Raw genomic sequence first — 17,758 nt, forward strand, 5'->3', positions numbered from 1 at the left:
AGGCTGTTGGGTGGATTCCAGTCTGCCCTCCGGGGGGGGGGGGTCCTCTGGTTATTTCCACTTGACGCCTTCTTCAGCCGATGGACACTGGATTCTTAGGCTGGCACCTCCCTGATCATTCAGTTATTATCCACACCAAGCATCCATCCACGTACATCCTCTATCTCTATTTTAATCACAATTGTTAATACAACAAAAGGGTGGGGAGTCTCTGGGTGCTGTTTCTGTTGTTAGAGTATTGCTTTGAGTCTCTCTCTCTCTCTGTGAATTGCTTTGAGAACAGACTCTGTCTTAGAGTGTACTAACACAATTAGCAGCTTGCAAGTTTCACACATAGAGGGAGAGAAACAGTACCAAAAACCAAGAGAGCTCTTAATTAGTAATACCCTGGAATTGAAACTCTGGGGAATCAAACTCATTTGTGATTTTAATACAGAACTTCTTTAATATGATCCAACATAATCCCCCTTTTGACACTAAGATTTATAATCGTCAGTGTCACTTTCTATGTAGCCTATTCAAGAGAAAGTACTGTGAGGCAATTTGAGTTTGTGATTCCAATTCATGCCACATACATGATCCTAGTGATGTATCTTTACTACAAGGTTCTGGGGCAACAGGCAAGGTGAGGCACGCCCACTTTTGAGGAGTCCATTCGGTACAACCTCTAGTGTCCAATAGCTTCCCTCCCTCCCCAGCCCACTGGCTCAAGGTCCAGGGTAGCCAAAAGGATCCCATGTGTAATATGGGGAGTGGGTTAACCTTCAATACCTTTGCCTCCAGGGACTGTTGGTGTGCAATTTTGACAACAATTTCTTCCATTAACAAGTCTGGTTTACAATACTGGAAACATATTGCATCCATTCATATTGATAAGTGTCAAACAATGATCTCTTTCTTTTTTAACAAATGCATCAAACCCTTAATATTTCCCAGTATGACCCAGAACATTTTGTGTTCCAAAGTAGCTAGTGCAGGTATCTGCATTTCAGTGCATCCCATAGCTATGGCTGTGTAGTTTCCTATTTCTAATATTTTTTTTTTTCTTATGGATAAGCCATGTGCTGGTATTAAGCCATTACTAAAGATTCCATTGGCCTTTTAGGTTACCCAGACCAATTTGGACCAAGTCTACATTGGCATGTACTTGTTTTTGTATCAGGCTGTCCTGTAGCTGGGACAGAAAGCTTAATTTATTTTTAAGTTCCTGCAGGTCTTCAGTATTTTTGTTTTTTAAACACACAACAGTGCTAGAAACAACACAAAACACAAGACAAAACATAGAACACAGAACACAATTTCTATTGTGACAGTAGATTCATGGTATTGGGTTGCTTTTCAGCTGGCAGCTTTTCCTGATTTTCTGAAAGACAAAAAGAACATGTTTCTACCCCTTTTGGGGTGGCAGATTATTGCTTAAAATATTTCTTTTACAAATACCCTTGCTGATTGCAGGCAAAACAGAGAAATTGCCCCCATATTTTCCTGTTTTTGTCCTATAGGCAGGCCAGGTTTCAATGGCTTTTATCTTTTAAGGGTTATGGGGAAATTATCCCACTGTTTAGTCATTAAATCCCTGAGTTTTCCTTCTTATACAGCAGACCAAGTTTATAATGTTTTTCCTGCTGTGTTAAGCTTTAAGTTTTATTTACAGGTAATAACTGAGAAGCATCATTACCATACGACCTTAAAGGATTTTTCCAAAAATCATACACACTATATGTTGTTACAGGGATACTTATTATCATTAAATGTATTAAAATTATCTTGTTATCCCATGCCTTTTATTTAGACAATTTGTTTGCTGACCAGGTATGTCCTTTATCTGCAGCTCCTTTGTGCTGCTAGTTCTTTCCTTCCTTTATCATTTAGGTAATTTGCATTTTCACAGAAACTTCCTGCTTTTGGATTTAAAGCCATCAGCAGCTCAGAGACTCTATCTTAAAAGGGACACAATCAACTTTCACCAGAGTTTTGATTACTTTTAACTTCTGCTTCCAAAACACACAGCAATCTGAAAAAGAAAACCCAACCTATTGTGGCTCCCTTTGGAGCCCTAATAGCATTTTAATTAAGTAGCATGGTATGTTTGCATTTCTTTTGCCCCTTCTACAATATACCCTGCACATGTTCTGGGGCAAATGCACATTTCTTCCATAGTTTAACTTCTATAACATTATCCAGATCCATTTTTACATAAGGTGTCACTATTTCTTTTTTTTGCTTACAGAGTTTTCATGTACCTTTATCAAAGTGACAGTCTGATTACTCAGAGCCATTTTAAGACTCAGTGTTTCTAACATTGCTTCCTTTTGTTTTGTGCACCTCACCCCTGCTGTTGCTTCAGAGAGGCACTGTCTTTTTTTATTTATTTTTTTTTACTACAACTCTCATCTGCTATTTTGTTACAAAAACAAACAAACAAAAAACAAACAAAAAGAATCCAATTTTTTTTTTTTATATATTCTCCTGATTTTGACTGCCCTGCTGCAGCCACAACTTAAAAACATTTTAAATTTTGTAAAGCATTGAGTTACCTTTTAAGGGTTAAATGCCAAATCCCAAAGCCAAACAACACTAATTACCTGTGTCTAGCAAAAAGGTCTGTCAGTTTTGCAACTTTGAATTAAAGAGTCAAATGGATTTTTAGTGGCATTAACAAAAACAAAACTAACTGGTCCTTAGAACTTTACATATTTACACACACACAGACAGATACATACACATTTTCTTTTCCTTCAACATCCCTTCCACACTGCTCTGTTTTTTACATCTTACATTCCCTTTATACATTTGACGCAGTTAAGTTCCAATAGAACCCTCTTATGTTCTTTTAGCAAATTTGACTAAATTGTCCAGTCAAATGATTTTAATCAGATAGCCAGGCAAAAATAAACTAATTTACAGACATTCCTTTGGAAAAGGGCCCATTTTTCTTTCAGAATGGCTGCAAAGAAACCAAGAATGCTCTAACACTTTTCCTTTTTAACATTTTCGGTTAAAAGTTGTTTGGGTGAAATACAAAGTTTAACTGCTTAATTCCCTCCAGCCTCTGCAGAGTTAACTTTTTTTTTTTTTTTTTTTTACTCTCTTTTCTCTTTGTAATTATGCCTGGGGGTGCCGTACATAGGACCTTCTCCCCCTTTACCTGCCTCCCTCCAGCCTCTGCAGAGTTAACTTTTTCACTCTTTTTGTATTCCTGGAGTGCCTCTTTCACTATTTTCAGCTGGCTTTGGATATTTGTAGCCAGCACCTTCCAATTGTCTGCTCCCTTTTCCATTTGTGCCTTTTCCTCTTTACATGAAGACAAGCGGAGAGAAGAATCCTTACATGCCTCCCACAACAACCAGATTGCTGCTGCATCTCTTTTGGCAGCACTAGAAGGTTTGTATATGAGGATATACTGAGCCAATCTATCCTCTAGGTCCGAAATAGTGCAGACATCAGCTAGGGCTTGTTTAGTCCAAGGACTGTGCCCAAATTTTTGAAGGATTTGTTTAAAAGGTGTAATTTCTTTAACAAAAGGTGAGGTTGGAGTTCCTTCTGACTCCATTCCTCCCTCTAGTACTGGCTTACCCTGTTTTCTTTTAAACATCTTAACATGGATATTTCAATCTCTTTGTCACTGCTGGTATTACTTAGCAAGTGACACAGCCTAGATTCTGAAATCATAGCTTAATCTATGCGTTTTTCCCCTGCTACCTTCCCGGAGGCCAGCAGGTCCCCTGCTACCCTCCCAGAGGCCAGCAGGTCCAGTTAACCTATTTCTCCCTGCTACCTTCTCGGAGGCCAGCAGGTCTGGTTAACCTGTTTCTCCCTGCTACCTTCTCGGAGGCCAGCAGGTCCGGTTAACCTGTTCTTCCCTGCTACCTTCTCGGAGGCCAACAGGTCCGGTTAGCCTGTTCTTCCCTGCTACCTTCTCGGAGGCCAACAGGTCCCCTGCTACCTTCTCGGAGGCCAGCAGGTCTGGTTTAATCTGTTTTCCCTACTACCTTCTCGGAGGCCAGCAGGTCCCCTGCTACCTTCTCGGAGGCCAGCAGGTCTGGTTTAATCTGTTTTCCCTACTACCTTCTCGGAGGCCAGCAGGTCTGGTTTAATCTGTTTTTCCTGCTACCTTCTCGGAGGCCAGCAGGTCCCCTGCTACCTTCTCGGAGGCCAGCAGGTCTGGTTTAATCTGTTTTCCCTGCTACCTTCTCGGAGGCCAGCAGGTCCCCTGCTACCTTCTCGGAGGCCAGCAGGTCTGGTTAACCTAATAGAAATGCCTAGCTCACTAGAGCTGGCGGTGTGCACACCAATATTTACAATAACTGAGGTTTTTTACCAATATTCCCCCTTTCGCAATTCTCCACCAAAATGTTGTACCAATAAAATAAAAACCAGCAGGATCTTATTAAAGGGAAAAAGGCAAAATACCACATTTATTGTGAATACAGAAAGAATCATAGTAAGCAGTTAGTTATAGCTATAACATTCCATTCAATCTCGTATTTATTCTCACATTCATTCATACAAACACACACACACACACACACAGGTTCTGCAAGGTTGTTATCATAGTTACCAGCCTTAGAGTTGCTCATGCCAAGTCACTGGCCAGGTGGCCTGGACATGAGGAGGGAGCAGGGCCTTGTCAGATGCTCATCTGATGCTCCTGGAAGTTGGTTTGCAGAATCAGACCCCCCAAAGTTCTCACTTTTTAGAGTCTATTTTTATAGGAATTTCTTCCTATGCCAGTCTATGGGAATTGCTTCATCATGCTGTTGCTGAATCAATCAGCAGATAACACATTCCTGACGGCTCCAAGATGTTATCTTGTTCTTTGGTTCTCCCATCCTTGACGCTGTTGGGTGGATTCCAGTCTGCCCTCCGGGGGGGGGGGGGGTCCTCTGGTTATTTCCACTTGACGCCTTCTTCAGCCGATGGACACTGGATTCTTAGGCTGGCACCTCCCTGATCATTCAGTTATTATCCACACCAAGCATCCATCCACATACATCCTCTATCTCTATTTTAATCACAATGGTTAATACAACAAAAGGGTGGGGAGTCTCTGGGTGCTGTTTCTGTTGTTAGAGTATTGCTTTGAGTCTCTCTCTCTCTCTGTGAATTGCTTTGAGAACAGACTCTGTCTTAGAATGTACTAACGCAATTAGCAGCTTGCAAGTTTCACACAGAGGGAGAGAAACAGTACCAAAAACCAAGAGACCTCTTCATTAGTAATACCCTGGAATTGAAACTCTGGGGAATCAAACTCATTTGTGATTTTAATACAGAACTTCTTTAATATGATCCAACACCCCGTGGAAAAAATCCACCTGTCTCATATTAGTGTGTGCCAATCTAACAAAAGCAAAACAAATCTGGAAGCTTACTACTGCCACCAAAAAGCTTCACCTTCCAAAGAATGCTTTACATAACTTTCAGCGTAGGAGGCTGTTTAACTGATTTGGTGATTTCTGCTGAAGAAATGGAGAGAGGGAGACTTTTGTGATGAGCTGGTTGTAGTCACTAATGTGTACACTCAAAAGCCACATCCATCTTGTTTTTAATATCTGTTTTCTGCAATACATGACTTCCAGAAAATGGTCTTGAAGAGGACACACTGCTCCATTTTTTTCTCCTGCAGATAGTAGCTCATCTTAATTACTTAGCCTCTTACAGTTTGTATGGCAACTTCCACCTTCTCTGTATGTGTGTGTGTGTGTGTGTGTATATATATATATATATCTTCTTACTATATGTTCCATTATATGCATCCGATGAAGTGGTCTGTAGCCCACGAAAGCTTATGCTCTAATAAATTTGTTAGCCTCCAAGGTGCCACAAGTACTCCTGTTCTTCTTATTGCTCCATTTGATCCTGTCATTAAAGCTGGGCAAGAAACAGTTTTCCTGTCCCATGAAAGTTTTTGAGATTTCAGAGAGAGACCTTTGAAACAGACACCCCTCAACTCTTGAGAGAAACAACTAGCTATCCAGCCCAGAACAGTCCACTGGGAGGTAAGAGACCTGGGTTCAAGTCCCTGCTCCAATTTAGGCAGAGCAGGGATTTAAGCTAGAGTGCCTCGCATCCCGGTTAAGTACCCTAACTACTTAGGGTAGTGGTTATCGTCAGTCTCTTTCTGACCGGAGATTCCATCCTGGACTATTGAAACTGAACCTTTACTGGAAAAGTTTCAGTTTTAACTAATCAGAATTTTCTGACCAAAAATTTTTTTTTGTCAGTAATAATGATGATGACGATAATAATAAAAAATCCCCACACCAACGGCCCCCGCCTCCCTCCCAACTAGCGCTCTACCTATACCTGCTTTTGGAACTCTGCTGTTCTGACCTATTCTGCATAGTACTGACACTTAGCTGATGATTTTTCCTGATTTTTTTGGTTGTATAATTGGGTCTCTTTACAGTAGTATAGCTTATTCCAACCATTATCTTGCTCTTGAACTTTTCATATTGAACTCTTTTTTTCTGTCTTCCCTCGTTGACACACTCTCTCTTCAAATCAGAAACATAAGAGGGCTAGATGGTATAGGGCAAGCTCCTCCATGTTAAAATCTTTGCTTTGTGATCTTCTATACTAGTACAGAAAAGGAGTACTTGTGGGCACTTAGAGACTAACCAATTTATTTGAGCATAAGCTTTCATGAGCTACAGCTCACTTCATCGGATGCATACTGTGGAAAATACAGAAGATGTTCTTATACATACGAACCATGAAAAAATGGGTGTTTACCACTACAAAAGGTTTTCTCTCCTCTCACCCCACTCTTCTGCTGGTAATAGCTTATCTAAAGTGATCACTCTCCTTACAATGTGTATGATAATCAAGTTGGGCCATTTCCAGCACAAATCCAGGGTTTAATAAGAACGTCTGAGGAACGGGGGTGGGGGGGGATAGGGGGGTAGTAGGAAAAAACAAGGGGAAATAGGTTACCTTGCATAATGACTTAGCCACTCCTAGTCTCTATTCAAGCCTAAGTTAATTGTATCCAATTTGCAAATGAATTCCAATTCAACAGTCTCTCGCTGGAGTCTGGTTTTGAAGTTTTTCTGTATATATCACACTGGTAGATGTGCAGGTGAACAAGCCTCTGATAGTGTGGCTGATGTTATTAGGCCCTATGATGGTGTCCCCTGAATAGATATGTGGGCACAGTTGGCAACGGGCTTTGTTGCAAGGATAGGTTCCTGGGTTAGTGGTTCTATTGTGTGGTTGCTGGTGAGTATTCGCTTCAGGTTGGGGGGCTGTCTATAGGCAAGGACTGGCCTGTCTCCCAAGATTTGTGAGAGTGTTGGGTCATCCTTCAGGATAGGTTGTAGATCCTTAATAATGCGTTGGAGGAGTTTTAGTTGGGGGCTGAAGGTGACGGCTAGTGGCGTTCTGTTATTTTCTTTGTTAGGCCTGTCCTGTAGTAGGTGACTTCTGGAAACACTTCTGGCTCTATCAATCTGTTTCTTCACTTCCGCAAGTGGGTATTGTAGTTGTAAGAATGCTTGATAGAGATCTTGTAGGTGTTTGTCTCTGTCTGAGGGGTTGGAGCAAATGCGGTTGTATCGCAGAGCTTGGCTGTAGACAATGGATCATGTGGTGTGGTCAGGGTGACAGCTGGAGGCATGTAGGTAGGAATAGCTGTAAGTAGGTTTCTGGTATAGGGTGGTGTTTATGTGACCATCGTTTATTAGCACTGTAGTGTCCAGGAAGTGGATCTCTTGTGTGGACTGGACCATGGGTACCCTCATGGCCCCACAGTATGCCAACATTTTTATGGCTGACTTAGAACAAAGCTCCTCAGCTCTTGTCCCCTAACGCCCCTCCTCTACTTGCGCTATATTGATGACATCTTCATCAGCTGGACCCATGGAAAAGAAGCCCTTGAGGAATTCCACCATGATTTCAACAATTTCCATCCCATCATCAACCTCAGCCTGGTCCAGCCTGGCAGAGGGGCATTGCTGGCATATGATCGCATATATCACATTGGTAGATGTGCAGGTGAACGGCCTCTGATAGTGTGGCTGATGTTATTAGGCCCTGTGATCAGGTTGGGGGGCTGTCTGTAGGCAAGAACTGGCCTGTCTCCCAAGATTTGTCAAACTGGACAGTCTCTACGTAAAAGAGTAAATGGACACAAATCAGATATCAAGAATTATAACATTCATAAACCAGTCGGAGAACACTTCAATCTCTCTGGTCACGCGATTACAGACATGAAAGTTGCGATATTACAGCAGAAAACTTCAAAACCAGACTCCAGCGAGAGACTGTTGAATTGGAATTCATTTGCAAATTGGATACAATTAACTTAGGCTTGAATAGAGACTGGGAGTGGCTAAGTCATTATGCAAGGTAACCTATTTCCCCTTGTTTCCCCCTCCCCACCCCGTTCCTCAGACGTTCTTGTTAAACCCTGGATTTGTGCTGGAAATGGCTCACTTGTACAGATACAGACAGACATCATCTTCCTTTCCAATGCATGAAAAAACTTGTACAGATACAGACAGACATCATCTTCCTTTCCAAATTACAGTGTATATTTTTTCATGGTCTGTGTGTATATATAAAATCTCCTCACTGTACTTTCCACTTTATGCATCCGATGAAGTGAGCTGTAGCTCACGAAAGCTTATGCTCTAATAAATTGGTTAGTCTCTAAGGTGCCACAAGTCCTCCTTTTCTTTTTGCAAATACAGACTAACACGGCTGCTACTCTGAAACCTTGATTATCATACACATTGTAAGGAGAGTGATCACTTTAGATAAGCTATTACCAGCAAGCGAGTGGGGTGGGGGGAGAGAAAACCTTTTGTAGTGGTAAACACCCATTTTTTCATGGTTTGTATGTATAAGAACCTTCTGTATTTTCCACAGTATGCATCCAATGAAGTGAGCTGTAGCTCATGAAAGCTTATGCTCAAATAAATTGGTTAGTCTAAGGTGCCACAAGTACTCCTTTTCTTTTTGCGAATAAAGACTGACACGGCTGTTACTCTGAAACCTATACTAGTATAGGACATAATTTTCTTATCTTTTCATCAGCTTATCTGTTATTGCCATTCACTCAAGCTGAGGGTGGAGCATGGGAAAGAGTTGTGCTAATTGTAAAATATTCATACAATAAGAAATGAACATTTAAAATGTAAATACGACTTAAGGTAGTAACTCATGGCTTTAGAAAAAAGAATTAAAATGACGTGTCAAAATCCAGTACATGAAAACTTCATAAAAAGTGTGTCAAAATATCGCATCAACTGGAAGTTTTTCTTTAAAAGCAAAAAGTAATTTCAGGTGCTACACCTGTCTGTAGAGCCCCTGACAACTTTTGTGGTGTCACAATCCCATTTTTTATTTATAGGTTTTAAAAAATGAATATACAGGAAAAAACCTGAAACTATCTATCCACAAAGTGCTGTCAAATGAAGAAGTAAACTGAAACGTTATCCTTCTATCTTTTCTTTAATCTTGCAGCTCTAGTACTCTTGCTTGTAAGAGTAGTAGGTGCAAAATACTTTTTAGGAATATGAAAATCATAGGCTTTGAACAGGATGGTCAGCAATATTGTCTTCTTTGATTGCAGTTAGACTCTATGGACCAAATTTTATCCTGGAGGTCTATTCATCTGTCAGCAAATCCTGGTATCCAGTATGTCAAGATGACTGGAATAATAACTATGGAAAGATAGCTTGTAAAGACATGGGATATAATGTGTAAGTATAACGATCTAATCGTGAAAGATGTACAGCCAACACAACTGTTTCATTAAATTTTTCAAAGAATGGACACCTGCAGCAAAAAAATCAGTTACTGCTTTTTCTGTTGCTAGTCTAATTTTCATGAAAATAGTCCAGTTAAAACAAAAACAAGTAGGCGATGCTGAATCAAAGTGACATTTCTTGAAAACCATGTAATGCATATGCCATATACAATAGTTGTGGGATGTGTTTGTGCATCAATACATGCACGCGCGCACACACCGTGCTTGCTTAGGGTCCTCTTGGACTGATAGTGCTGTCTGAATTTAAAACCATATAGAAAAAACCTATTCATTGTGACCAGTATTACACAGACACTCTGACCTTTGGAGGATACTAAAGATTTCATTGTGCTCTTTCACAAGAATGTTGACATTTAACCAGTTTCTGTACAAATTCCAACTACAGTAACTTCTTTTTATCTACCTGAAATCCTTTGTAGCTATAATTATCTATGTTGTTGCTGTTGGGAGTGAGGGGTGGGGGACGGAAAGACTCCCAAATGCAGATGGGCTGCTGTTGCTGCATTTCTATTCATGAGGTGGTTGGAGTGATTGATTTAGTCTGGTCAGAATTTGGCGATCTTCACCATGAAAAAATGTTAGATGAAAGCAAGGTCTTATTTGACTGTAAAAGTGGACATAGTGAATAGTTACTTAGAAACTAAAATTTAATTCTGCCATAGTACAGTGCCTTTGTGGTTCTTATGATGTAGTATTCCGTAACATTGTGGTTCATGTTATAAGCTTTAGATTGGTGGAAAGTTTTACATTACTAAAAGGAACTTTCTGTTAGGATTTGAAATACCTTGAGTTTCTTACTAAATATTTTGTTTTATACAGAAAGTCTTATTACTATAGTCAAGGAATAACACATGAAAGAGGTTCTACAAACTTTATGAGGTTGAATACAAGTGCTGGGAACATAGATCTATACAAAAAACTGTATAACAGGTATTTATATTTCATATAAGCATTTTTTATATTTGTTTACTTTTAAGTATTGGAAGTAAGGTGGCTTCCACCATTACTGTGATGCAAACGCCTCTGATGGGAATTATTAGAGCTGGACAAAATTTTTTACATAAAGTTTTTATTGGCAAAATATGCAGATTTGGTGACGATTTAATATTTCATCAATTCATATTGATTTTTGCCAAATTGGTTTGGGTGGAGGGAAAAAACAAAGCAAAAAAATGCCAGTAAAATCAAAACATTTGTATGGGTGTTTTGTTTAGTTTTTTTGTTTTGAAATGACTTTCTTTCAAAATTTCCTTTAAAAAAAAAAAATTAAATGTTTAAAAAATGGTCAAAATTTAAATGCAACTGTTTGTTTGTTTCTGGTCAAACAAAATATTTAATTTGACCACAAACAAGTTTTTGACTTTTTTTCCAGACACGCTAGTGAACCAAGAAATCCATTATCCACCCTGCTCTACTTTATTTTTTTAAAATGGGTGGGGGAGAGAATTTCCTGTGGCTGATCACAATAACTGCTGTTCGTTATATTTAATCCACAACTTTTGAATAATTCCTGGCACTGTCTCGTTAAAGGTTATTTTTCAGGGCTCACTTAATAAAGCTTGATTTCTTGAGGACACTTGATTTTCCCCTCTTGCATTCAATTCTATTCTTTGCACGCCATCCAAAAGACTGTTCTGAGGAAAACTCATGATGTTAGTTACTATATGAACATTTGCGTTTAGAGTGGTAATAACCATAAAGTATTAAGACACACAGCATTATTTTGGTATCACTTTTTTAGAGTTATATGAATATGCATGTAACAGAGTTAAAAGGACACCTTCAAGAGTGGCAGACCCCAAGTTAAACTACTTTATGAAACATACGTATGTTCTCATTTCAGTTCCCCAGTATGTGGGCAGGTGCATTTAGAAAATTCACCAATTCCCTCTCCTTTTTATTTTTTAAAATATTGCTGTATGAAGGACCGAGGGCCACCCTCCACCCCATGAGTAATAGGGACTGGTGTGATCAGACCTCTCTTCCAGTGCCCTTCATCTTACTCTCTTCATTGTACTGATGTGCCTCAGAGTTCTATGTTTTTGCCGGTTACAATCAGAGCTGCTTACTTCCCACTAATGCTGTTGCTGTGAATGGAGGAAACAGAAGTGAAAGTCGTGTGAGCACTGGCAGGGCAGTCAGAGAGAGAGAGAGAGTGAGTGAATGGGGGAAGGGGACAAGTGTGGCTGGATGGAGGGAACAGTGTATTGCTGTGGCTGGAGACTTGTCTCTGACTGCCATTTGCTAAGCACTATATGCACTATAAAGACTAACCGTATGCTGATTTATTTTAGTGACTATTGTGCGTCTGGAAAAGTGGTATCTCTGCGGTGCATAGGTAAGTGTTCTCTGTTTCTTTAGAAGAATATAACTTTTTCATTTGTCTGTGCTTCCGGTCATTGTCTAGAAATCAGCTGCGCAAGGGTTCTGTGTGTTGAAGCACATCTTATTCTGATGGGATAGGCGTCTTGGTTGTAGTTGAAGTGCAGAATCTGGGGGGGGGGCTAGCAGATTGGGGGAGAGTTAGGGGAGACAAGCACGATGTTGGATCCCAAATTTTCTTTGTCTAACTATATTGTTGCAGGCTTTATGAGATCCTTTGAATAATCTACCCAAGATTAAATTAATATAGAAATTGCCATATAAAAATCAGACCTGTAGGCCATTTAATCCAGAATTGTGTTTCACAGTGGCCGGTATCAAATGTTTTAGAGGCAAGTCCAAAAAATCCTGTAATGGGCAATTGAGGAATAACCTGCCCATAGTGTAAATTTTTTTATGAATCCCTGACAGTTAGTGAAACATTCGTCCTTTCTAGCTTCTTTTACTCCTACCTGTGGATGTTCTCCTTACCCATAGTAATATTTATTCTCTGTGGCTCAGAGGGGAGAAAAGGTCCCTCCTCAGTTCTGCTTGTGCCTAAGTGTAGTTTTCCCCTTACCTTTATGGGAAGGTCCCTTGTTCTAAATAAATAAGGGACATTTTGTTATATAGTTTTGCAAGGACAGTCTGCCATCCCGGCAAACATCTAAGGACAGATTCTTGTATCTGTAGTAATGATACTTCACATAACTGTTATGTCTTTTATATATTAACTCATAATACATATTTTATGATGGGATTGTCTGCAATAGATGGTGGCTGAACATAACCCAGGAGATCCCTTCCAGTCCTGTGTTATATTTATCCCTACAATTATACGTAGAATCCAGAATGATCAGAATACGATGATGTCTGGCTTTTCAGCCTATATCTATGAGTATGGGAGCTCTTCTTTTTCCCTTGTGCAGGGTCTAGTACAGGAATACTCATATGTGTGACAGCATGGTACAAATTCATATAGTTATGCAGTTCTTCTAAGGCCGCCCCAATTGTCACCCTTCTGTGTCAGTCATTTACAAGTAATCATGCATCCACCTCCTCCACATACCTTCTCCAAGTTTGATGGGAAGAAAGGTGGAATGAAAAGTTAAGCTAGTCCCACGTCCTTCTGTTAGAGAAGTAACCTGGTGACTCCTCTCCATTTCTTCAGTAGTGAGATTTTTAAGGATGCAACTTGGAGACCAAGTACCTTGGGGGGAGGAGAAGGGGAAATCTCTGAAATGTTATGCATTCTAGTGGTAAGCAGAAAGCAACAGCTCATATAGACTTACATTCCAAAAAAAAAAAAAAAAACCCTCTGGGGGAAGAGGGTCAGTAATCCTATATACTGGGGGTATCCCTGATTTGGGTTTGTTTGTCTTCCACCTGAAATGCTCATAGTTAAAAGGACCCACACTTTCATTTCTCATCTAGAGGCCAGCATCTACCTGCAATAGTTCACACTGCAAGAGCAGTGTGAAGTGAGAATTGGGCATTTAGTATGGAATTTTGAACCCATGAGTTTGTGAGACTACTGATCCTGCCTAATTTAGACACTAATTTAGTTTAAATGGCAGACAATTAAAAAAGCTACCAAATAACACACCGAGAGTAAAGAAGCTATACGTATGTCATCTAGGTTGATACCAGTGTGAGTCTACATCCCCCTCTAGCAGATGGACCCCATAAGGAAGGTTACAGGTCTGCTCCTGCCTCTGACCCTCTAATTCAGGCAGCAGAGGCTTATACTTTTAGAGCCAAAGGTCCTGGATTCAATCTCTACAAAGACCTATCCAGAGGGTCATGACGCATTTTTGTTGATAAACTGCATTTAAAATCTTCAGCCTCCAGAGTTCCTGTTCTCCACCTTGTTAACTGGTGGTGGTTTTTTAAATGGGAAAATCCCAGCATAACTTTTGAGTTATCATTATCCTGAGACGTGCAGCCAATAATAGTTGAAAACAATCTCTCTCCCACACACCCCATCTTTGTGTATTTTTTCAGAGTGTGGCTTATCCCGTAAAAATGTGAATCCTTCAGGCAGAATTGTGGGTGGAAGTGCTGCAAAGCTGAAGGAATGGCCATGGCAGGTCAGCCTTCAAGTCCAAGGCTCCCATGTATGTGGAGGCTCCATTATCACCCCTGAATGGATAGTGACAGCTGCTCACTGTGTAGAAGGGTAAGTCCTAAACTACTGCATTCTGTCAATTGGTTCCCCAAAGTGAGGGAATTCTGGTATTGCACAACAGACACGGTTGAGTGTAGATTTTTGGGATGTGGACATACTGACTTCAGGTTGTAGGGGAAGTCCAATCTAAGAGAACTCCTTCTGGATTTCAAACTGAATGGATCAATTTTCCCCCCTCATTTGCATGCACATCTTCACTGATTGCATGTGCACGTGGCGGGTGGGGAGAGACAATCTGGTTGTATGTTCTATGGTATTCTAACTTCGTACCATTTTAACACTATTAAAGAAAAATCACTTTGTCAGAGGGTAGTTTGAAAATTTGCTGTTTGCAATATGTGCTGTTATGTGCAATATATGCTGTTTGGGAATATTTTGAACAACACAAGTCCCAGTAGAGATCCTTGAGGGACCCTGCTGTTTACCTCTCCCCACCGTGAAAACTCACCATTTATTCCTACCCTTTGTTTCCTATCTTTTTTTTTAAATCACTTACTGATCCATGAGAGGACCTTCCCTCTTATCCCATGACTGCTTACTTTCCTGAAGAGCCTTTGGTATGGGACCTTTCTGAAAGTCCAAGTACACTGTATCCGCTGGATCATCCTTGTCCATGTTTGACACACTCAGACAATTCTGATAAATTGGTGAGGCATGATTTCTCTTTACAGAAGATGTGTTGACTCTTCCCCAACAATCATGTTCATCTGTGTCTGATCATTCTGTTTTTTACTATAGGTCCAACCAATTTGCTTGAGGCTAAAGCTGTGCTTACCAGACTGTAATTGCCAGGATCACCTCTGGAACCTTTTTTAAAAATCAGCATCACATTAGCTATCCACAGATAGCTGTCTGGTACAGAGGCTGATTTAAGTGATAGGTTACATATCTCAGTTATTCTGGATTTCTTCTTTGCATTCCTTCAGAACTCTTGGGTGCATACCTTCTGGTCCTGGTAATTTTTACTGTTTCATTTATCAATTTGTTGTTCCAAAATCTCCTCTATGGATATCTCTGTCTGGGTTTGTCTTTTAGGTTTGTCACCTAAAAAGAATGGCTCAGGTGTGGGAGTCTCCCTCACATCCTCTGCAGTGAAGACAGGTGCAAATAATTCATTTATCTTCTCTGCAATGGCCTTGTCTTCCTTGAGTGCTCTTTTAGCACCTCAGTTGGCGAATGGCCCCACCGGTTGTTTGGCAGGCTTCCTGCTTCTGATGTAATTAAAAAAATTTACTGTTAATTTTTGTGTCTTTAGTTAGTTGCTCTTCCAATTCTTTTTTTGGCCTGCCTAATTATATGACTTGTCAGTTTGTTCCTTTCTGTTTTCCTCAGTAGGATTTGACTTTCAATTTTTAAAGGATGTCTTTTTGTCTCTGCCTCTTTTACTTTGTTGATTTGCCATGGTGGTGTTTTTTTGATCCTTTTACTGTTTTTTATTTTTATTTAGGGTATACATATAGTTTAAGCCTCTATTATGGTGTTTTTAAAAAGTTTCCACGCAGCTTGTAGGCATTTCCCTCTTGTGACTGTTCCTTTTAATTTGCATTTAACTAGCCTTCTCATTTTTGTGTACTTCCCCTTTTGGAAATTAAATACTACTGTGGTGGGTTTCTTTGGAATTTCCCCCCCCTACAAGGATGTTACATTAACAACCATAATGTAATTCATTACCGAGCAGTTCAGCTATATTCACCTCTTAGACCTGATCCTGTGCTCCACTTAGGACTAAATCAAAAATTGTGTCTACTTTTGTGGGTTCCAGGATTAGCTGCTCCAAGAAGCAGTCATTTAAGATGTCAAGAAACTTTATCTCTTTATCCTATCCTGAGGTGACATGTACCCAATCAACATAGGGATAATTGAAATCCCCCATTATTATTGGGTTTTCTGTTTTAATAGTTTATCTCATTTCCCTGAGCATTTCACAATAACCATTACCATCCTGGTAAGGGGGTCGGTAGTATATTCCTACTGCTATACTCTAGTTCAAGCATGGAATTTCTATCTATAGAGATTCTGTGGTACAGTTTGATTCATTTAAGACTGGTACGATCTTTCACTCTATGCTTTTGTTTACATATAGTGTCACTCCCCCACCAATGCGACCTATCCTGTCATTCCTATATATTTTGTATTACTGTGCCCCTTTGATTATCATTCTTCCACCAAGTTTCTGGGATGCCCATTCTGTCAAAATCCTTACTTTAATATCAGGCACTCAAGTTCACCCATCTTTGTATTTAGACTTCTTGCATTTTATATACAAGTACTTGTAAAATTTGTCAGTATTTGGTTATCTGCCTTCATGTGATGCAGTTAAATGGGACTCTCTTTCATTTTCTTTATCAGCTTCTATCCTCTCCTCTTTGCTAGGATATAGGGTATCTATCCCCTTTAATAAATCCTCCCCTATGGATGTGTCTGTCTGAACCTTGTGCTCCTTTGCACCTGTCGGCTTTCCCCCAGCCCTTAGTTTTAAAACTCCTCTATAGCCTTTTAAATTTCACATGCCAGCAGTCTGGTTCTATATTGGTTTAGGTGGAGCCCATCCCTTCTGTATAGGCTTTGCCTTTCCCAAAAGGTCCCTCACTTCCTACTAACCCTAAATTCCTCCTCTGAACACCATCATCTCATCCATGCACTGACACCCTGCAGATCTGCCTGTATAACTGGTCCTGCATGTGGAACTGGAAGCATTTCAGAGAATGCTACCATGGAGGTCCTGGACTTTAATCTCTTTCCTAGCAGCCTAAATTTGGCCTCCAGGACCTCTCGCCTATCCTTCCCTATGTCGTTGGTGCCTTCATGTATCACTGCCACCGGGTCCTCCTCAGCCTAGCACATAAGTTTATCTAGCTGTCTTGAGAGGTCCACAACCTTTGCTCCCAGCAGGCAATTTGCTCTGCAGTTCTCCTGGTCATCGTAAACCCAACCATCTGTATTTCTAATAATTGAATCCCACATTATTATTACCTGTCTCTCCCTAATAACTGGGGTTCCGTCCCCCAGAACTACATTTTGGTAGTTAGGCCCCCTTGTGAATCCCATCGTGATCTGCTGTCTTCATGGTCAGTCACTGAAATGGCACCAAGACTTCAAAAATGTGACTGTCTCTTTCTTATATTGTATGTCTACATCTTCACATTGTGGGTAAAATGTGGAATGTCTGTGCCTGGATTTCTGTACTGTTTGTTTCTTCTCTCACTACCATCTCCATTATGAACACTGGCTTTCCCAGCTTCATTGCCACATATAGATGAAATGTATTAACACTCTTCTTGCTATTAAATTTGGCAACCGAAGAAGGATTGGGAACAACAGGTGATAGTTCAATGTGCATGCTTATCCATTCACAGTAAAAAGTCAATGAGATCTGAAATCATTTGGCTGTTGCAGGAGAAAGAAGATGGGGCTTCTGCTTAATACAGAAGCAT

The 17,758-nt window shown here is 40.2% G+C and overlaps 1 protein-coding gene across 6 annotated transcripts in view; it reads left to right on the forward strand.

The window, feature by feature from the left end:
* The window catches only part of TMPRSS2 (transmembrane serine protease 2), a 62,594-nt gene that overhangs the window by 30,105 nt on the left and 14,731 nt on the right, over positions 1–17,758 (forward strand). For all 6 annotated transcript variants that reach the window (XM_084621566.1, XM_084621561.1, XM_084621562.1 and 3 more), the window contains 4 exons: positions 9,578–9,707; positions 10,595–10,705; positions 12,070–12,113; positions 14,141–14,315. In XM_084621566.1, the coding sequence (XP_084477692.1) occupies positions 9,578–9,707; positions 10,595–10,705; positions 12,070–12,113; positions 14,141–14,315 (460 nt within the window). The remainder of the gene's footprint in view (positions 1–9,577; positions 9,708–10,594; positions 10,706–12,069; positions 12,114–14,140; positions 14,316–17,758) is intronic.

Source organism: Lepidochelys olivacea (genome assembly GCF_965140295.1).
Source record: "Lepidochelys olivacea isolate rLepOli2 genome assembly, chromosome: 1".
NCBI lineage: Eukaryota > Metazoa > Chordata > Testudines > Cheloniidae > Lepidochelys > Lepidochelys olivacea.